At 40.2% G+C, this 21,409-nt stretch overlaps 1 protein-coding gene across 1 annotated transcript in view; it reads right to left on the bottom strand.

Annotated features, from left to right (window-relative positions):
* anos1b (anosmin 1b) overlaps positions 1 to 21,409 on the bottom strand; it is a 157,504-nt gene that overhangs the window by 67,865 nt on the left and 68,230 nt on the right. The window contains exons 3-5 of the mRNA XM_067416333.1: positions 14,304 to 14,366; positions 4,541 to 4,745; positions 698 to 882 (exon numbers count right to left, since the gene is read on the bottom strand). Coding sequence (XP_067272434.1) covers positions 698 to 882; positions 4,541 to 4,745; positions 14,304 to 14,366 — 453 coding nt within the window. The remainder of the gene's footprint in view (positions 1 to 697; positions 883 to 4,540; positions 4,746 to 14,303; positions 14,367 to 21,409) is intronic.

The following is a 21,409-nucleotide window of genomic DNA, read 5'->3' as shown; positions in this document are numbered from 1 at the left end:
ACAATCGACAGGTAGGTCCTCCTGGGAGCTCCAGGAGGCGCTCCTAGGGGGAGGGGTACTGTCACGGTTTATGAATTCATTGTCTCCTTCTTTGTGTCTTGTGAGGTTGTGTGGGAGGCGTGGCCACTGATTATGGGACTCATCACTTTCACCTGCTACACTCATCAGTCTCACTATATAAACTGCTCTCTCACTGGCACCCATTGTCAGATTGTTACAGGCGTTTCTGGCATGGCTGGCTTCGGCTTCTGTTTCCCCTGGGGGATTATCTCTGTTCCTGGTCCAGGATTCGGCCTCTGGTTGTCCGCTGCTTCCCTGCTCTGCCGTATCGTCTGCCTGACCGCCTGCACCTGACCTTCGCCGCAGTTCGCCTGCCTGTGCCCTGGAGCCTGTCTCTTTATTACTTTTGCCTGTTATCTGAGCTTGGTTTATTGTTGAAGCTTGCCGTCCTGTGGAACAATAAACTTGTTTTTTGATTCGCTATTGGATCCTCTCTGTCTCTCATTACAGCCGTGACACTAACAGAATGGAGATTTTCTTTAAGAAGAGTCCCTGAAAGACTTTACTAGGAGGTTTGAAGAATTATGTGTAACAGTGGGTTTAAGATGTCCTCTACAAACCCCAAACCCACATGTCCTTAATCTGAATAAACTCGATGCTTAATCTTAATCACAGCCTTGTGTCTGTGTCCATTTACCATGAGAACAGTCTGCCAGGCCGATGCTTCATCCTCACTGGGATGAATCCCATGATTCCACCTCCTCTGAAGGATATAAAGAACCGGCTCAACGGAGACGTTAAACTTGGACATCCATGTCACCTTCAGATGGCCGTGCAGGTCCTCTGAAAAGGAAATGTCTCTCCTCGGCTTCAAAGGGACTCCTAAGCAAAAAAAAGAGAGGGGCATTGAGGCAAAATGTTAACCTATATATTTTTTTTTCAACGAGGTTTGTTGGCCAATGAGGGTTACAGTAAAGCTGTGTCCCAAATGACACACTATACACTGTGTACTTATGCACTATGTACTCAACTGTGTAGTGTATGAACTTTACATGGTTATTTTGTCATTCAATGTCGAAATCTGGTAGAGCCTCCCCCTCCACTACATAATTAAAGCTGCAACAGTTGAGTGCATGAAGTGTCCAACGTTCCTCACTTAGTTTTTTCCATTAATTTAGTGCTTCATCCGGGTATTTCAAGTGCACTTTTTCTTTTAGGAATTTTCAGTGTCAACACACTACAGTGTGAACACACTACTTACACTATTTACACTTAAAAACCTCATAGAATAGTGCACAAGTATGCGATTTGGGACACAGCTTTAATAAACGAATCTGGTCAAAATACAACAGCATATAAAAAGTGTATTTAAAGTTTGTAATGTGGTTTATGTGTCTATGTGGTGTTTTTAATTTGCTTTTACAAACCATGAAAGCCAATTCATCAGTCAACACCATTACTGAGTTTTTTCTGCTTAAAACTGCAGTGAACAAATGACACTCAGAAACATGTTTTGAAATAGCTAGAGTTTCTGACGTCAGAAACAACCTGGTAACCAATCACGTCAACATGTGGGCGGGCTTTAGCATATCATTAACTGCTCTGAAGCAGTGGAGTCTCAAGAGAAGACAGGTTATCCTGGTACATTTTTCTGTTGATATGAAAAATCAGGCACATTTAGCAATATAGCGGGTGAATTGTCTATATGATGTACAGTAATGTATATTATGATTAATATATGCCTTTCTGACGCTCTATGATGTTTCAAAACGTTTCTAAGGACACTGATTCCTAGAAAGCAGCCTGTCTGACTCCGAGATGCCGAACGGGAATATGGTTTGTATAACATTAGCAACACATTATTAGATGTTTGATAAAACCCATTACCATTCTGATACATCAACTTGTAGAGACCTTGTTAAATTCACTCTTCTTCTGAATCAGTTTCTGGGTCAAACATATATGGCTGAATTGAACCAGTACCAATTGTCTTTGTGCATCTATTACTACAGAAAAGTTGGCCTTGTGGATCAGGAGTTGGTGCAAGGGAGTGGAGGCGGGGCTAATATGCATATTTAGGTCATGCCCATACCGGGGGTGGGGGGTGGGGCAATCCAACGCTCTCCATTGAGTTTGTATTGCGTGAAGCTGTCGCCTCGTCTTTTTTCACTTATAACAAAAAACAGAGCAATGTCTAAAAGCTGATATGTGACAAGGTGTGCAGCAAACAAGCTAAAAAACAAATAACTAAGTTGTTGACGCCAAAAAATTAGCGTTTAAGGAGACAAAAGTGGAAATAAGACGTGAAGCTTCAGCAGGAGGAATGGGTCTATTTTGGGATCCTGACACTCAGTGTGTTTCAGTATAGCCCCTTTCACACTGCGATTCCGGCAAATACACGGATAATGCAACCCGGCATTTGTTCCCGGGTCGCTAGATTTGGTCCATTCTCACTGCCAGCGAAATACTGTAATATGTGCGCTTTCACACACAACCCGTAACGGTCCCGGGTCGAGTTAACACGTGACATCCTGATGTGACGTATAACGGCGAGCGATCTCAGCTTCAGCGCGGATAGTAAGGAGCTCCGTGGTCTCGACTTGTGTCCAGTTTGCGCTCATTTCTGCTTGTTTAATTTTAGTTTCTTTTGTATACGAACACTCTCTGCGTTTAAAACACCGACTAGCTCTTCTGGCACTGCAGGGTTGTATTACTGAAAAAACAAGCTCTAGGAGTCGCACGATAACTACGAACACGTTGCGGCATTAGTTTCGGCTTTTGTTCACACAGCGCTCGTCCCGGGTCGAATCCCGCAATATTACTAGGTCCCCGACCCGGGTTGAATTCTGTAATCAATGCCGGGACGTGGTTGCTTTCACACAGAAGGCGACCCGGCAATGTTCCGGGAATATTGCGGGTCCGACATGCAGTGTTAAAGGGGCTTATGTCTACGTGTGCAGTAAACATTTAGTCAAATATCCAAATGTCAGTTTTATATATTATATTTCCTGTCGCTGATGACTTTCTCCTCCAGTGGGCGTTGTTCTCAGTGTAATCTCGCATGTCGCTCTGTCTCTATTGCATGTATGCACTTTTATATGTTTAAACGTTCGTTTTTTGGGTCAACAGCTTATAAAAACTTCTGGGTTTTTTGTTCCTGTATTTTTTAAGCTTGTTTTCTGTACACCATGTCACATTTCAGCTTTTAGACATTGTTAGTTTTTTTGTAATAGGTTTGAAATGACAAGGAGGCTGCTTCCCGCAATATAAAGTCAATGGAGACGGTTGGTTTGCCTCCCCCCCCACCCCGTGGGCTTGGCTTCAGATTATGACGCGTGTCGCTCTGTCTCCATACTAGAAGCAATGGTATAAAGTTACATTCTAGTTATTTTAAGTCACACAGACTTTTTTTCACAGGATTTGTTTTAAAATGTAATTTTGGTGAGTTTCAATGGAAACAATTATTGACCATAGTGCAGGAGGACTTTAATTCTTGCCCTAAACAACAGTAGACACAGCTGTGAAATGCACTGGGTCAAAGAAATATAAGGATGTCTGAGATGATGAAAATCATTAAAAAATCTAGTTTAAATGCATGTGCTGGACCTTTGTAATCTAGTTGTAATTTTGTATTCATGTAGCTTTATTTCTGTATTAACATATTTAAAACAAAAATGCTTTACTAAAAGTAATCAATTTTAGCCTAAAGTCCAACAAATCATTTACTCACTCTCATGTCATTCCTGTATGAATGACTTTCTTCTGAGGAAAATAAAAGAAGATATTTTGAATAATGTAGGTAGCTAGACAATTTTTTTTTTGCCTAAACAATGGAAGCCAGTGGGAACCGAAACTGGTCACAAACATTCTTAAAAATATATTCATCTTCCACAGAAGAAACAAATTTAGAGCGATATGAGGGCAAAAAATGGCAGAGTGCATTGCAAAAAATGCTCTTCTTATTTAGTATTTTTTTCTTGTTTCCAGTCCAAATATTAAAAAATTCTTAAATCAAGATTAATTAAGTAAAATGACAAGATATGTTTGCTTGTTTTCTGGGGAAAAAAATCTAAATGAAGTGAGTTTTTGCTTAAAACAAGCTAAATTATCTGCCAATGGGGTGAGAAAAACTGTTCCATTCTGTTCTGGATGGAAAAAAGAAACAAGAAACAAGATTTCAATCAGAAACAAGATTATTTTTCTCACCCCATTGGCAGATAATTTTGCTTGTTTTAATCAAAAATTCACTTCATTTTGATTTTATTTTTAATAAAACAAGGAAAAATATATTTTTACTTATCTCTAGTAAATTAATCTTGATTTAAGAATATTTAGATATTTGGACTCGAAGCAAGAAAAAAAATGCTAAATAAGAAGAGCATTTTTTGCAGTGTGTCTTTATTTTAGATCAAATTAACCAGCAACATTTTTCAATCCACAATTTTGAACTCAATGTATCAGGCAATGTTAATGTAAATGCATCTACCATTCACCCGAGAACCTGACGTGCATTCCCATCACACCCTGCAGTGTTTTATACCTCTGTAAAGGTTGGCCGGGGACTGGCAGGTGTGGCCGCATCCGTTTGAGCAGCACTTTTTGAAGCCAGAGCATTCGCGGTCGATCGCACATCCCTCCACACAGGCTGCGGCGAAGCCAGACGCCCTCTGGGGTGGAGGACAGTCGCCCTGCTTCTGGGTCCGGAGCGATCGCAGAAACTCGGCACTGGTCACACACTCGTGATGCTTCTTGCACAAGGTAGAGTCACAAAGATAAAAGGCCAGATTTTAAAAGGAAATATTTGCCTCAGTATACATTATTCTAGCTAACAGGGAGCATTCTCATAACTTCAGTATGAGTATAACTTCAGTATAACTTCAGTTCTTTCAGTAATGTTAAGAGAACATTTGTTCAAAGTTATCTAGTCTTTAATAATGTTCTCAAAAGGTTAGCACAAAAATGCTATCTAATAAATGTCCTTAAAATGTTGGGAGAACTCACTTACTTCAAATGATTAATTTTGCATGTTGCTGTTTTAAAAGAACACCCTTGGAACGCGGGAAGGTTTTGTGGCCTGTCCCATAGGTATTGTTTCTGACTTTTCTCTTAAGTTAGAAAGGTTATGCAAGTGTATGTTTTGAAAGCATTTCATTCTATGTTCATGAAATCACTATGCTATCACTAAATCAGGCATAACATTATGACTACATATGTCATGTGATGTGATTATTGTGTCATTATTCCTAATATTGTGTTGGTCTAAGTGTTGGTGTTTTTTTTTTTTTTTTTTTCGGTCAGGGGTCAGCATAGGCATCCTGACTGGTCTGCGACTATGCAGCCTCGTGCACAACAAACTGAGATGATCTGTGTATTCTGACACCTTTCTATCAGAACCAGCATTAACTTCTGGAGCAGTTTGAGCTCCAGTAGCTCGTCTGTTTGATGGGACCACACGGGCCAGCCTTCACACGTGCATCAATGAGCCTTGGCCGCCCATGACCCTGTGGCCGGTTCTCCACTGTTCCTTCCTTGGAGCACTTTTGATAGATACTGACCACTGCAGACCAGGAACAGCCCACAAGAGCTGCAGTTTTGCAGATGCTCTGACCCAGTCCTCTAGCCATCACAATTTGGCCCTTGTCAAACTCCCCCAAATCCTTACGCTTTCCTATTTGTCCTGGTTCTAACACATTAACATTGCGGACAAAATGTTCACTTGCTGCCTAATATATCCCACACACTAACAGGTGTTGTAATGAAGAGATAATCAGTGTCATTCACTTCTTCTGTCAGTGGTCATAATGTTATGATTGGTGTATATTGTCATAAGTAATTATTGAATTTTCTCATAATGTTGGCAAAAACATTACTTGAACAACAATCTTTGAGTGAATTTTAAATATTAAGGATCACTAACTTTTTGGCTAAAACGGCCTAAGGTTGGATGCTACAGGTGAATAGGGTAAAAAAAAAAACATTAGTAAAAAAAACTAAAAGATATCGTCATACTTTTAATTGATTATATTAAATATTGCATATTAAAGTTTTCTGAAATGTTATGTTTAAGCATTGTCTAATTAAATATGCACATATTTATATATATTTCTACAGCACAAATGTGAACACTGGTAAAGGCCAGGTTCAAAATTATTTTTCTTTTTTTTGACATATTCGAGTCATATTTTTTTTTACAAAAGGTATTTTAATAATCTTTTTTGCACCAACAGCCAGAATAGTTTCTTTGTCTTAGAAAAATCTAGGGGATGATCCCGAACAGTTGAAGATTCGATGCTTCGATAGGAGGATCGTGCCATTTTGGCTATATGGGGGTGCTCATTAGCCCCTTTCGAACTTACAATCTTTACTGGTAAATGATTGCGCTAAATTATCCTCTATGACCGTTGCGTCACATCTCAGCTTTTTCAACACGTGGCGCTTGAGGCCCAGCCTTCTTTTCCAGTCCTCAGCACTACGGCTCTGCAGTTAGATATTATTATACACGTCTCATGTTTTTAAGAGCCATCACGTGTTCTGTTTGATCACCCTCTTATGCCTTTCCCTGAGACATCAAAATATTTTGTCATAGTGAAACTAAAGCGCTTCTTCTCATGCGGGCGGGTGTTTTGCTGTGAATGGCCTCTTACTGGTAAAATGCCAGAATGCCACTACTTGTGTGAACAACACTTTTGTGTATTTATGGGTAAAGCCATTCAGTAATTTCCCGGCAAGGATACAAGTTTTCAAAAGATTTCAGCCGGTTCTAATTTGATTTTTGGATGCTGTGGAGCAAAAAAGACTGCCACTCCTGTTTAGTGTTTATTATCTTATTGTCTCTGCGGTTATAAAGACAAAGTTTACGATTCTGGCAATACTTTAGTAATTTAAAGCTACACTTTGTGATATTTTCTCCCATCTAGCGGTGTAAAGGTATTTGACCATCCAGAGAATATTAGTTTCTGTTCCTCTCAATTCTGATTTCGTTTTAACTCCTACGGTGGCTGATTTAGTCCAAGATTAACATGGCTTCCAGTTCGACCTTGTTCATGAGTGCGATCCAGTGTTAAAGCGTGAAAGGCGAAGCTTGAATTTACGGGTATGTCCCTCTTTGGCTAAAGTACTTTCAGGATGGAGGGGCAACATGGCGACCAGCATTCGAACCCCTCACCCGTATGTATTTTCAATGGCATATTATAAACTTACGAGAATACTTTATTACTTGAAAGACGTAAATATACATTAATGAGCACATATTTTTTTGAAAGAACTAATTGTTTTTAGCTAAGAATAAACTAAAAAACGTACAGTGTACAATAATTTCTTTCTTTTTTTAATTTATTGGTCCCACTTAGGGTTATCTATTTTATTTGTGGCTTGTGTTCTGAATATGTTCTTTATTGTCTAGCTATCACCAGTCTATGGGGAGTCTGCTCTGTATTTTACTGCACAAGAGGCGTGATCAACAGGCATAGTTCAAATGACTCTGTACACAATTGGCTAGTCCTTCAACTAATCACACTGTAAACCCTAATGAGCTGAGACTACTCAAATGATTTGAGGAAAGCAATTCCCTCAATTCATTTGAGTAATGAAGAAAACTGACAACTCAATTTACTCAATCAATCAATCAATCAATCAAGCAATCAATCAATCAATCAATCAATCAATCAATCAATCAATCAATCAATCAATCAATCAATCAATCAATCAATCAATCAACTTTATTTATATAGCGCTTTTACAATCATGATTGTGTCAAAGCAGCTTCACAGTGTCAAACAGGATAATATTGCGACAAAATTAGATTTGGCTGTACAGTCGTTCTGGAGTAAACAGTGATGTTATCAGCTTATTTTAATTTATCATATAGCGACAATGTTGGCAGATCAGTATTATAGTTTATAGAATTAAATAAGACCTAATTCATACATTTTATTTGTATAATAAGTTGAATAACTTTAATCATATTTTTAGTGTCCCCAACTGAGCAAGCCAAGCCAAAGGCGACAGTGGCAAGGAACCAAAACTCCATCAGGGCATGATGGAGAAAAATAAATCTTGGGAGAAACCAGACTCAGTCGGGGTGCCAGTTCTCCTCTGGCCTATTAACACACCGTGTAAGATTATTATTCTGGCAACCTTACAGTTCGGAAATCATATTAGATTGGAATATTCAAAATTTCCGGGTATCACTTAAGTTGACCTAATGTGGTCTCTTCATTGAATTAACTTAAATTTTAAGTACTGATAACTTAAAAAGGAAAAACAGACTAAACTCAAATGATTTGAGGAAAGTGATTCCCTCAGTTAATTTGTGTAATGGGAAATTGATCATTAAATCATTAAAACAAGCAATGATCCATTGCTTCTCTATCCGTCTTTGTGTTAAACCCGACAATAAACTGCCGGGTGGATAAGCAGGCTTATGATTGGTCCCTGCAAAGTTTGTAACAGAAGCAGGATAGAAATATGGACAGGTTTCCAGCCTGAGCTGCTAGACGAAATCAAATCGACAGCAAATTGGGCTGGGTTTAGCCAGTGTATGTTCTTCAGGCATTTTGCACACATTTGTTCTGCACATTGTGACTTGACATTGCACATTGTTGATACTGTATGTAAGTGCTGAAAAAAACCCTAATTTTTAGAAGAAAAAAAATATATAGATATGTATTATAACTGAAACTGGTTACACTTTATTTTAAGGTTCCATTGCTACAGTATAATTATATATTTAAAGCTACACTGTGTAACTTTTTTAGTTTATTCTTAGCTAAAAACAATTAGTTCTTTCAAAAAAATATGTGCTCATTAATGTATATTTACTTCTTTCAAGTAGTAAAGAGGAGCAATTCAATTGACTGATAGACAACTACTCTGTAAGTGTTTGTAACTTTTCTCATTTGATTGTTTGTTCATTTGTTGTTGGATAAGTGTGTCTGTGTAGTGCTGAGGTGTGTATTATTAGTTTTGGTATATTCTCTCGGTGTGTGTGGGAGTTAGCATTTGTTGAGTTAGCATTTGTTTGGTCATTGCCACGTTGGGAAGCGAGTTTGTTGGGGGCGTTCCCAGCTGCTTTCAATAACGATACTCAAGTGAGTATAAATAGCGTGATAGTCCGCGGCAGCGGAAGCGGCAGTGTGAAGCCCTCCTTGTGTGAAGACCGACGAGTGTAAAGACTTCAACTCTTCCCAGTGCAAGACCGACGAGTGTAAAGACTTCAACTCTTCCCAGTGCAAGACCGACGAGTGTAAAGACTTCAACTCTTCCCAGTGCAACTCCTCCCGAGCAAGGACCCCGGCAAGGCACTTGAGTATCATCTTCCTTTTCATTATTTGTGTTCGGCTCTAATTCCTATCTGGCCTTTTCACCATGTGCTTTCAAATCTCAACTATAACTACTAGCACTCGTAAATCACGCTCCGTACGCACGAGACGCCGTAATCCTAATAATTTGCGCTATATCCTAACATCCTCTGCTACTTTACTCTTTATTCCAATTGGTCTCTGGAATTGCCAGTCGGCTGTAAACAAAGCAGACTTTATTTCATCTATTGGGACTCATTCTCAGCTCAGCCTCATGGCCCTAACTGAGACCTGGATCAAACCAGAGGACACTGCCACTCCTGCAGCCCTCTCAAGCAATTATACTTTTTCACACACTCCTCGGCCTATTGGGAGGGGTGGGGGTACTGGTTTGCTTATCTCAAATGATTGGAAATTTGATCCATTACCGTCTCTACCGGCCAATTCATTTGAATCGCACTCAATCACTATTACTCACCCTGTTAAAATCCATGTGGTAGTGGTCTATCGTCCTCCAGGTCACCTCGGTAACTTTGTGGAGGAGTTGGATGTGTTACTTTCTAGCTTCCCTGAGGATGGCACTCCACTGATTCTGCTTGGTGACTTCAACATCCATCTTGATAAACACCTAGCTGCAGACTTCAGCACTCTACTGACTTCATTTGACCTTAAGTTAGTATCTACTACGGCTACTCACAGATCAGGTAACCAATTAGACCTGGTCTACACACGCAACTGCTCCACAGACAACACTTTAGTTACTCCATTACACACCTCAGACCACTTTCTCATCACTCTTAACCTCATACTGACTCCTGATACAAAACGTACTCCTACACAGATTACCTTTCGGCGTAATCTACGCTCACTCTCTCCCTCTCGCCTATCCACTATGGTTTCATCTTCACTCCCTCCACCTGCTCAGTTCTCAGCACTGGACACTAACAGTGCTACCGACACTCTTTGCTCCACTCTAACATCCTCCTTAGACAGTTTTTGCCCCCTTTCATCCAGGCCAGCCCGCCCCACCCCATCTGCCCCCTGGCTGTCTGAAGTTCTCCGTGAACATCGCTCTGGACTCAGGGCGGCAGAGAGGAAATGGCATAAATCTAAAAACAATACTGACCTTGCCTTTTATCAGTCTCTTCTCTCTTCTTTCTCTACAAATGTCTCCACTGCTAAAACAACATACTACCACAACAAAATCAACAATTGCTCTGACTCTCGCCAACTCTTAAAAACATTCTCCTCTCTCCTTTGTCCTCCTACTCCCCCTCCTTCATCAACTCTTACAGCTGATGACTTCGCATCATTTTTCACCAACAAAACAGCTCTCATTAGCAAACAGTTCTCCTCATCACTAACTGACACGCACATCTCAACAACTAACACGAACACGCTTCCATCCTTCTCTCCACTCTCCGAGGCCGATATTTCTAAACTCATCCTTTCCAATCACCCTACTACCTGTCCACTTGATCCTATTCCCACTCACCTCCTTCAGGCTATTTCTTCTTCAATCACTCCTGCACTCACTCACATTGTCAACACTTCTCTTCACACGGGCACCTTTCCCACAGCATTTAAGCAGGCTCGGGTAACCCCACTGCTTAAGAAACCCTCTCTGAATCCAGCACTTTTAGAAAACTACCGACCGGTATCCCTTCTGCCTTTCATTGCAAAGACCCTTGAGCGAGTTGTGTTCAATCAACTCTCTATGTTTCTTGAACGGGACAACCTCCTAGACAACAACCAATCCGGCTTCAAAAGCGGCCATTCGACTGAGACTGCCTTGCTCTCGGTAACTGAGGCACTGAGACTGGCAAAAGCAGCTTCCAAATCCTCAGTGCTCATTCTGCTGGATCTGTCTGCTGCTTTTGACACAGTTAACCACCAGATCCTCCTGTCAACACTTAAGAGGACGGGGATCTCAGGATCTGCTCTCCAGTGGTTCAGGTCTTACCTCTCTGGTAGGTCCTACAGGGTGTCATGGAGAGGTGAAGTGTCCGAGTCACATCATCTAGCTACTGGGGTTCCACAGGGCTCAGTCCTTGGACCACTTCTCTTCTCCATCTACATGTCATCATTAGGTTCTGTCATTCAGAAACACGGCTTCTCCTATCACTGCTATGCGGATGACACTCAACTCTACTTCTCATTTCAACCAGATGATCCTACAGTCAGTGTTCGTATCGCTGCCTGTCTGACAGACATTTCTGACTGGATGAAAGAGCATCATCTTAAACTCAATCTTGCAAAGACAGAATTACTTGTTTTCTCAACCAACCAAGCACTTCATCAAAATTTCTCCATTCAGCTTGGTTCATCGACCATAACTCCATCAAGGACAGCAAGAAACCTTGGAGTTGTGATTGATGACCAGTTAAACTTCACTGACCACATTACTGCAACAGCCCGGTCCTGCAGATTTGCTTTATACAACATTAGAAAGATTAGACCCTTCCTATCAGAACAGGCTGCACAACTCCTGGTTCAAGCTCTTGTTCTCTCCAGACTGGATTATTGTAATGCTCTTCTGGCTGGGCTTCCAGCATGCACTATCAAACCCTTGCAGCTGATCCAGAATGCAGCGGCGAGAGTGGTCTTTAATGAGCCGAAGAGAACGCATGTTACGCCTCTCTTCATCAAACTGCACTGGTTGCCAATGGCTGCTCGCATCAAATTCAAGGCCCTAGTTATCGCCTACAAAACAACCTCTGGCTCTGCACCAATATACCTAAATTCACTTGCTCAGACTTACACACCCTCCAGAAGCTTGCGTTCTGCGAGCGAGCGGCGCCTCGTGGTTCCATCCCAAAGAGGCATGAAATCGCTCTCACGGACATTTTCCTGGACCGTTCCTACCTGGTGGAATGACCTGCCGATCTCAATTCGTGCTGCCGAGTCTGTAGCCATTCTTAAAAAACATCTTAAGACACATCTTTTCCATTTGCACTTGACCAATACAGAATAGCACTTACTGATCACCACAGCAACGACCAAAAAGCGCACACTCCTGGATCATATCTACGTCTCTCATCCGGATTTGTGCCTTCAGGCGGGTATGTTACATAGTTATCATAACTATCAGAATCCAGTGTTCTGTATATTGCGTACGTGAGTTTTTGTTGTAGATGGCTATTGCTGCGCGTTTAGCTAGAATACAAAACCAACCCATTGGGCCACTGAATCTGCATTAACGACAACAGCTGGGGCAACAGCCTTAGTCCTAATGGGTTGTAGCTATCTTAGCTATCAAAATCCAGTGTTCGGCACTTTGCGGACGTGAGTTTTTGTTGTAGATGTCTGTCTTTAAAAAAAAAAAAAAAAAAAAAAAAAAATCAGCCACCGTAGGAGTTAAAACGAAATCAGAATTGAAAGGAACAGAAACTAATATTCACTGGATGGTCATATACCTTTACACCGCTAGATGGGGGAAAATATCACACAGTGTAGCTTTAAGTACTGAGTAATATTAACTAACAAGTACTTGCTATGGGGTTAGGGTAGGATTAGGGTTTGGTTAAGTGTTAGTTGCATTTAGTTATCCATAATTTACTGTGATTACAATGGTAGGTACATTTAACATTTTACATTCGTAACAATATCACTGTAAAATAAATTGTTACCTTGAAATCTACGGAAGTAAATAGATAAAGTACACTAAGAGACACAATTGACAATGTATTTTGGATGTTTTCTTTCCACTAGTCTGAAAAAAACGCTTAGAAAATTGACCTATACATAAAAAAAACAGTGCTTCCCTGTGTGTTTAATTTCAGTCAATCCCTGAATCTCCATTAAAATACATCGGCAGGGCAGCTGAACGAGTATTGGGCTCAGAATTATGAATTTTGGACAGCTAATGTTGCTTCCACCCACTCAGGCTATGCTGAAAAACAGCAGAAATAAGACAAAAATGTATAATTCAGAGTTCGCTTGTTTCGCATTAAATTCTGGAGGGACTGTGTAGGGGTTTGTTCAAATCACTAACGTTAATAGCAATAGTAACAGTGATGCTTGATTTAACACACACACACACACACCACTAATGAGAGGCAGCTGGAAAACCAGGGAGCGACAGAAAGTGAAGGAAAGACAGACATAGTGTGGGACGCAGTGGTTAGACAAAGCCACCCACCCAAACATGCCGGATGAGCCACAGAGGAGTCCGGTGGTCCCCGCGTCTCTGTCCCGTCGTGTGTTTGCATTGACTCGCATGCTTTCGCCACGGTTGGCACGCTGTCCTCTACGGCCCGAGTCAAACACACACAACCTCTGATTCTGAACACACATGTGGCTGCGAGGCACTCTGGAAACTTCATCTGCACAACATCTCCAAGATTACTCAACTCAACACTTCTGTCAGTCTGAATGAGGCGCATGTTTCTTCCATTGGGTGAATCACAGAATTGGGAAAACAACAAAGGGCTTCACAGCGTGTTTCTAAGTGGCTGTGAAGCATTCTGGGTACTTATTACCCAATGAGTCTTACGCACAGCTGAACCACACAGCGCGTCCATCTGATGGACCTCAAGCGTTGAAACACTTCACGCTGACTGTTTAAATTAAAGCTTTGTCGAGATAATGATCACTGAATTTCAACAAGATGTTAACAGTTGTTGCACTCACTGTGAAGAACAAAGGTCTGGATGTAAATACGCCGCTTATCTGCTTCACTTCAATAACGTGCTAAACTCCACTGAGGGAAACATAATCTCTGCGTTCAACTCTAGACCACTCTGGGGACACGGGATAAAAGGGCCATAAAATCACATCGGAATTCGGAGAGTCATTCAGTTTCTGCTTCAATTTGGATTCGCCTAACGCACACCAAACCACACGCACGCTTTGATTGCGGAGCGTGACTCCATGGCTCTGTGTGCTAATTTATGTCATACAGGGATAAGCTCGTCTCAGAGGTATATTTATGTGTGCATTGTGTTGATTTGTGTGCTTTTTAATCAGGGAACTGTAAAACAGACCTTCTGTGGAGAGACTTACCTCGCAGGTTTTGGGAGACAGGGCTCGTCTTGTTTCCCATAATTCCTTGCATGGTTGTAGGCACTGCAGACAAACAAATAAACAGACCTGAGTATGGCCTATAAATGTTTAAATCCATGGAGAAACAGAACACGCGAAAATTTGCATGCGAGTACAAGGAATGCACTGTTATAGTACAGCAGCCAAGGGGACACGTTCAAACTGGGTTGCATTGTGTAGCCGGCAAAACTTCAAACTAATGTGACAAGCTGGTTGAAATATTGACAGATTGATGAATATTTCATGGGTTGCCGTCTTGGGTCTTAAACTTGACCCTGTCTAAATGTTGCTATATTCAAATACGTTTATACACTGTGCTTATTTAGAGTTCCTACCCTAACCCTAAATTTTGAGCAGGAACTGAAACTCTTTCTCAAATTTATTTCCACTTGCTCTTTCCCAATAAAGTGAATTATACTGCGTTAAGGCCCCAGTTATTTTGAGGTGATTTTTTAAGTTTTGAAAAGTGCAAACTTTGAAGAAAACTTTTCAATTAATATGGGTGGCGAAATGAAATCATTCACTTAAAGAGAAATGTTTGAGGAGCTTGAGTTTGTTGGCCAGACTTATTTGTTTGAACCACGAAAGGCGTCTTAGCATACTCCTACATCCAACGGTTTAGTTGATAAAGTTATGTATATATATGTATATGTATATGTATATATGGATATTTTTCTGACACAAACAAATCGATTCGCTTCAGAAGGCCTTTATTAGCACCCTGGAGCCACATATGGAAAGTTTTTTCATAGATGGATGGCTTCAAAATCTCAGTTACCATTCCCTGCCATTATGAAGCTGGGCAGAACTAGGACATTTTTTAATATCCAGATTGTATTCATCTGAAAGAAGAATGTCAGACACACTTAGGATGGCTTGGGGGTAAATAAATAATGGGCTAATTGTAATTTTTGGGTGAACTATCCCATTAAGGCCCTGATATACTAATGTCGAAGCTCTTTTACGTTCTACGCTTGGGGGTAAAAAGAAGTTAGAAATACATGCCCAGCAATTTACTGATAGCAAACATCCTGACGCCATCCATGCTGCAGAGAGCAGTGTTTAGATGAATATGTAAATATGTGCTGTGTGCTTTCCACTCAGTAACAAAATAAACACAGCAAAAATGACACCGGTGAGAAAACAGCAGTTCAGAAAGCATCTGATTATAGAAATGTGGATGTTTGCACCAGCTCTGCAATTCAGCACTACAGTCAAGTAAGGACACTTCTATTTATTTGCACTCTATACAATATATTGTTTAAGCGCAAGCAGCTTTACAGTATCAAACATGAAAAAACTGTGTCAGTGTCTCTTTCAATTAATTACACTTCAATTTCTATAAAAACAGCTCTCCAGTGTTCATTTTTTCACTTGCAGAGATCTGACCTGACTGACTCAACAGAGGACATGGACCGGAGAAGATTAACACATCAAAAAGGGGAGGAGCCCCAAAGCCAACCTGCCCATTACATCATCGCCATGGACCAATGGGAGTTCGAAGGTGTTTACCAGCCGGAGCAAACTTTTCCGGGAAATGTTCACTTTGGCAAGTTTGTTTCAAACTCCCGAAACAAACTTTTGGTCTGATTTTGTTGACTATTTCTTCACACCAATATGTTCTTCAATTTTTAGTGAGCAGCTCCAGTTTCTATATGAAAAAATACAGTTGCTTACTGTATGTTGTCTCATGCTGCTCATAGGTTTATCCATGATGTACAATTTCCAGTTTTCTGTCCTTTTTTCCCATTGACAACTGCTCTAATTTGTAGAGTACTTCCCTTGGCTTCATTCAGTTTTTTTTTTAGTAATTGCAATGGAAAACGATGGAGATATATTAGTCAATCCCAAAGATCGAATTTGTTTGAACAAAGCCTCAGATGTACAAGGATTCAAATATTCAGTACAAAGGATGACCACATTTGTTCCGTTTCAGAAACAAGTGTGCTTTTTACCTCTCTAATCTAAGTTATCCGTTCCCTGTGAGACGTGCTCCTGGTCGAACCCCTGCTGGCCGGGCCTCCAGTCGCTCATGTGCTGGAACATTTGAACACATCTGTTGTGTGTTATGTGATGGATTATTCTGACATCTGCCCCCATCTATCCCCCACCTGAACAGACAGCTTTCATTTGGCTGAACTCAAAGTCAAGACCACGTTCAAAAGAGAAGAAAATAGGAGAGAAGAGAGACATGGAGTGCGGCTGGTTTCACCTTACTGCAAAGATAATCTTATTATCAAGATAATCAAAGTCATTTATACAGACTTCGATTAAAATGGAAACAGGGATTCTGTTCAAAATATGTTCTTCTCTTAAGAAAAATACGATTTGCTTTCCTTCTAGTGATTCTAATGTCGCGCCAATGCTCATATCACTACAGACTGACAGTCTGCAGAAAGGAAAACAACCAAACTCATCCAATACTAATATTCTCAACAAGATAAAACATTCTTCACTTAAAACATGAGCCTGAATAACCATAATCAGGTACTTTATATGTGCTTTAGTATGTTAGTCAATGCTTCAAAAGAAGTGTACTTCTTTAAAGGCAACACGACAAAAGACATAAAACATGATTTAAATGTATCTTAAAGTAAACCCTTTCCTTTGACATTATTACAAAGTGTCCTTTTTAAAAGTGGTCACTAGAGGCTAAACGCTAGAGGTTGCTTATTCCTTGATTTGGCGAAGCTTTAATTCTGCCGCAGACAAGCACTTCCTCTTCTTCCACTCGTGTGTATTTGGGGTAATGTAGAGCTGTTTATCATATTACACACAGTGTGTTGAAAGTTATAATGCTACTCTGTGCGTTCATTCGGCGGCTATGAGACACTTGTTCATACTGCAGTGAGAGATCGATATTAACCATGGTAAAACATAGTACTTGCGGTAAATCAAGAACACCAGATTTAATCAATAAGATTAACTGTGTTGAGCTGTATAACAATTATTCGTTTTCTGTCGATGAATGATCCAAAGAGTTGCTCACCTGTCTAATAAAACACATCCTATATTAAAGCATCTTTGGTGTTTCTACAAAATAAAAAAATAAAAAATCGAGGGGAAAGGAAATCGAGGGTAACGCGAGTATGATGCCATTGATTGGCAACGCACACACACGGTCCGTGTCCTGATCAAAGTTGCTTAATTCTCTGGATTTAAACATTCTTAGAAAAAATTTGGATAATGCAAGTACACAAGTCTACAAACATATAACACTGTTCTAGTGTTTTTTGGATATTTTAATCCACAAATCTTACATATTGTGCCTTTAAGTTGTCTTTTATTTTATTAATATTACACTCTCTGCGAAAACAGTCTCTTAAATTATACCTTTAAAGGGGTACTTCAGCGCTGGGAAGATGAATCTGTATTTAAACTGGGTCATCAATGTAGTAGAAATGTGAAATTATTTTGAATTTGGTTCCTTCTAGACTGAGAAAAGACAGAAAATGTATTTTTGTCTCATGGGGATAAAAGACTACAATTCCCAGAATGCTTCGCTGCCCTGTGAGGCCACTCCCAAAGCCACCACTACTGGATTACTGTGACTGAGTTGGCGGAGAAGACACTACAATTAAAAACTGAACGTGTCTGTTCAATATAATGAGTGAATCACCGCGCAAGTATCACAGCACTGAGCACTAACTGCAGGAGTGAAAAAAAAGAGCTCTCGTGATGAGAGCTGAGGGTATCGCGACTACACTCGCGGCATACATTCACAACGCGAGTTCAGTCTGGCGTTTCAGTTCATGCCTTTGCAAGCTTAACTTTCATAGAAATTAATTTGAGAAGTTAAAAGACTTACATTGCTCACCATAGCTCCGTTTAAATGAGTGCCTGTAGCTGAGCTGAGCTGTGAGTGTGATCTCCATCCCCCATGCACGGGTTGCATCATAGGAGGAATTTTTCCAGAAATAAAATGCATAAATCTCTTGTCTCAGGGGGATATGAGGAAAGCACAATCATTTGAATATACTCCAGGGTTTCTACTGATACAAAGCCATATGCTAATCGCTGAAGTAACCCTTTAATATTTGGAGTACACAACAAATGCACATTCAATACAATTAGGTACACTTTTTTTTTTATCAGTTTGCCGACCGATGGCAAAAAAATCTTCTCTTCAAGCCCCTCTATATGTGGACAACAAGACATATTGGTTTACCGTTATCAATCAAAGATTAAATGGGAATGCAAGTTCATGAATTGTTTTGATGTCTTGTTGGAGTGTTTTCACATTTCTGTCTTTTCAGCTGAGGTTAGCTCCTGTGTGTCCAATCTCCATCTAATGAATGCTGACGGCCCTCAACACAACACAACACAACGCGCGTGCGTACGCACGCACGCACGCACGCACGCACGCACGCACGCACGCACGCACGAGAGGCAGAGATCTGGACTACATTACGGGCCAGCCGTCTCCCCAGCGTTTGGTGAAGCAGCACAAACACTGCGGCAGGGGCTGAGTGAGCACAGGGAGATCAGTAGCTGGGACACAGGTTATCAGAGACTAATTTCCTGAGACAAAGGGCTCTGGCACGACACAAACGGGATTGAGGGTTATGATGATGGATGAATGAGTCAAGCATCAAGCTGCTTCTGTTTACAAAAGATATCCGTGTGATAGTGAAGGGGTAAAATCTCAATGGAAATTCACCTCACATTTAGGTGATTTAGAGTTCATGAGAGGTTAACTTATGAGTGGTGCTTTAAAGGGGATGAATAAAGTGACGGTTTTTGGATTTTAGTGTAGTGAGCTTTTCCTAACAGAGCCTGTTACAATGACTAAGCTCACATAAACGGAGGAAAAATGCTTATTGCAAAGAAAGCATGCAATTACACACATACACAACATGATGTGTTAAACCGCTTTCTCTTCCCTAAAAAAGGGAAATAACTTTCGATTCACTATAATGTTTGTGTTGTTCACATTGTATGCACTAATGCGCCAATTGCCAACAAAACAGACATATTTGATGCAGTTTCACTCACCGCCTGCGGTTTCACCTCATGGCCGGGAACAAACACACACACTTGCATAACTCCGGCAAAACAAACTACATCCACTGTTCCCTTAACACTGGGATATTTGGGAAGCTGAACAAGGAGATATTTCCCTCACAACCAGAAACACACTTCTTTAGTGACACTGTTGATTTTGTGGTCTAAAAACAAAATGTCAGCACTGCCGACCACTCCCGTAACCTGAACGAAGCTTGTTAATGTGTGTGTGTGTGTGTGTGTGCATGTGTGTGCGTGTGTGTGTGTGTGTGTGTGGGCATGCTTTTGTGAAATATGAAGACACAAATGTGTATAATGACATGGGTCTGACACAGGTGTTACAAGGAGTGGGTGAAATATGAGGACACTACCCATGTCTCCACTTTTCAAAATGCTTTTAAATTATATAGTATTAGTTTTTTTTAGAAAGTAAAAATTCTGAAAGTTTCCTGTAATGGGTAGGTTTAGGTGCAGGGGCAGTGAGTGTGTGTGTGTGTGTGTGTGTGTGTGTGTGTGTGTGTGTGTGTGTGTGTGTGTGTGTGTGTGTGTGTGTGTGTGAGGTAGGTTTAGGGGCAGGGACAGTGGTGTAGGGGGATAGAAAATACGGTTTGTACAGTATAAAAACCATTACGCCTTAGGAATGTCCCAACATTTCACAAAAACAAACATGTGTTTGTGTCTGTGTGTGTGTGTGTGCATGTGTGTGTGTGCGTGTGCGTGTGCTCATCAGGTACAAGTGCCAATACAAGGAATTCCACCCTTTATGATGTCCTACAGGGACATACACTAAAAAACTTTTAGAAACTTATTTGAATCCTGAATGAGTGTATTTAGCACAGAAATACTGTCATATGTCCAACAATTTTTTTTTTTTTTTTTGGCCATGTTTAGCACCAGAATAAACTATTTAACAGTGTAAATAAGGCAGAATGTATGAAATAGCATTACCACCCCCCCCCAATCTATAGGGTGAATTACTGCAATAGATATAAGACATTTCAAGCCATTTCAAGTTAAATGTAAAATGTGCGCTGTTTTAACGAAAAGCATATCTTTAAATATATCAGTGGCATTGATTTGTATCAAGATGCACACCAGTAATGTGTTTTTCTAAGGCACGTTTATAAAAATTACTTAAAGGGATAGTTCACCCAAAAATAAAAATGAGACCATGATTTACAAAGTCCTAGGTGACATTCTTCTTTCAGACGAATAAAATCAGTTATAATCAGCCCAAAATGTCTATTATAAAAGTATATTATATCCATCTATTATAAAAGTAATCCATACATCTATGGGGGTTAATAAAGTAAGATTTTCATTTTCATCTCTATTGATCTTTCAAAAACGGTCTGTATGGTAAAAACTCTGAGAAGCGTCTCTAAGTTCATCATCTTCACCGCACCGCTGCTGCAGCTATGAATTCAAAATGCCAACAAAACAATACAGAGATTTGAATTTAACACTGCTATTGCCATATTGTACTGTATAAACTGAATTAGAGCCATGAAATCTACATGCTGTCCCAGCCTGGTTTTATCCTACTCCTTACATGACCGCAGAGGTGGACAGTGACTAAGTTCATTTACTTGAGTACTGTACTTAAGTACACTTTTTGAGTATCTGCACTTTACTTTAGTATTATATTTACTGGAAACTTATGACTTTTACTTCACTACATTTTAAAGAAAAATATCGTACTTTTTACTCCTCTACATTTCTATCTAGGTCCACAAAGTCGAAAGTCGTTTCTCTAGCAGCTTTAAAAATCAGTGGAGGATTTTTTCTTCTTTGCGTTTTTGCAGAAAGCCTTTCAGGAATCACTCTTGTAGAGTCACGTGAAGGTCAATAATTTCCCAGCATTTTTTAAACATTGATCAGTTAATAGCAAAATAGAAGGAAACAGATGTCAAAATGTTCATTTTGTCCAGTATTCACATAAACAAAGTCGATTATGTCTTAAGTGAAGGTGAACAGTTGGAGAATATCAGATGTGTATCAGTGTATTGGATCCGTGCATTCGGCCTTAAAGTGACAGCAGCTTTGGAAAGGGCGTTGTAACT

Source organism: Pseudorasbora parva, chromosome 14 (genome assembly GCF_024679245.1).
Source record: "Pseudorasbora parva isolate DD20220531a chromosome 14, ASM2467924v1, whole genome shotgun sequence".
Lineage (NCBI taxonomy): Eukaryota > Metazoa > Chordata > Actinopteri > Cypriniformes > Gobionidae > Pseudorasbora > Pseudorasbora parva.
The sequence above is the reverse complement of the archived record's forward strand: the minus strand, read 5'-3'. Positions and strand labels throughout refer to the sequence as shown.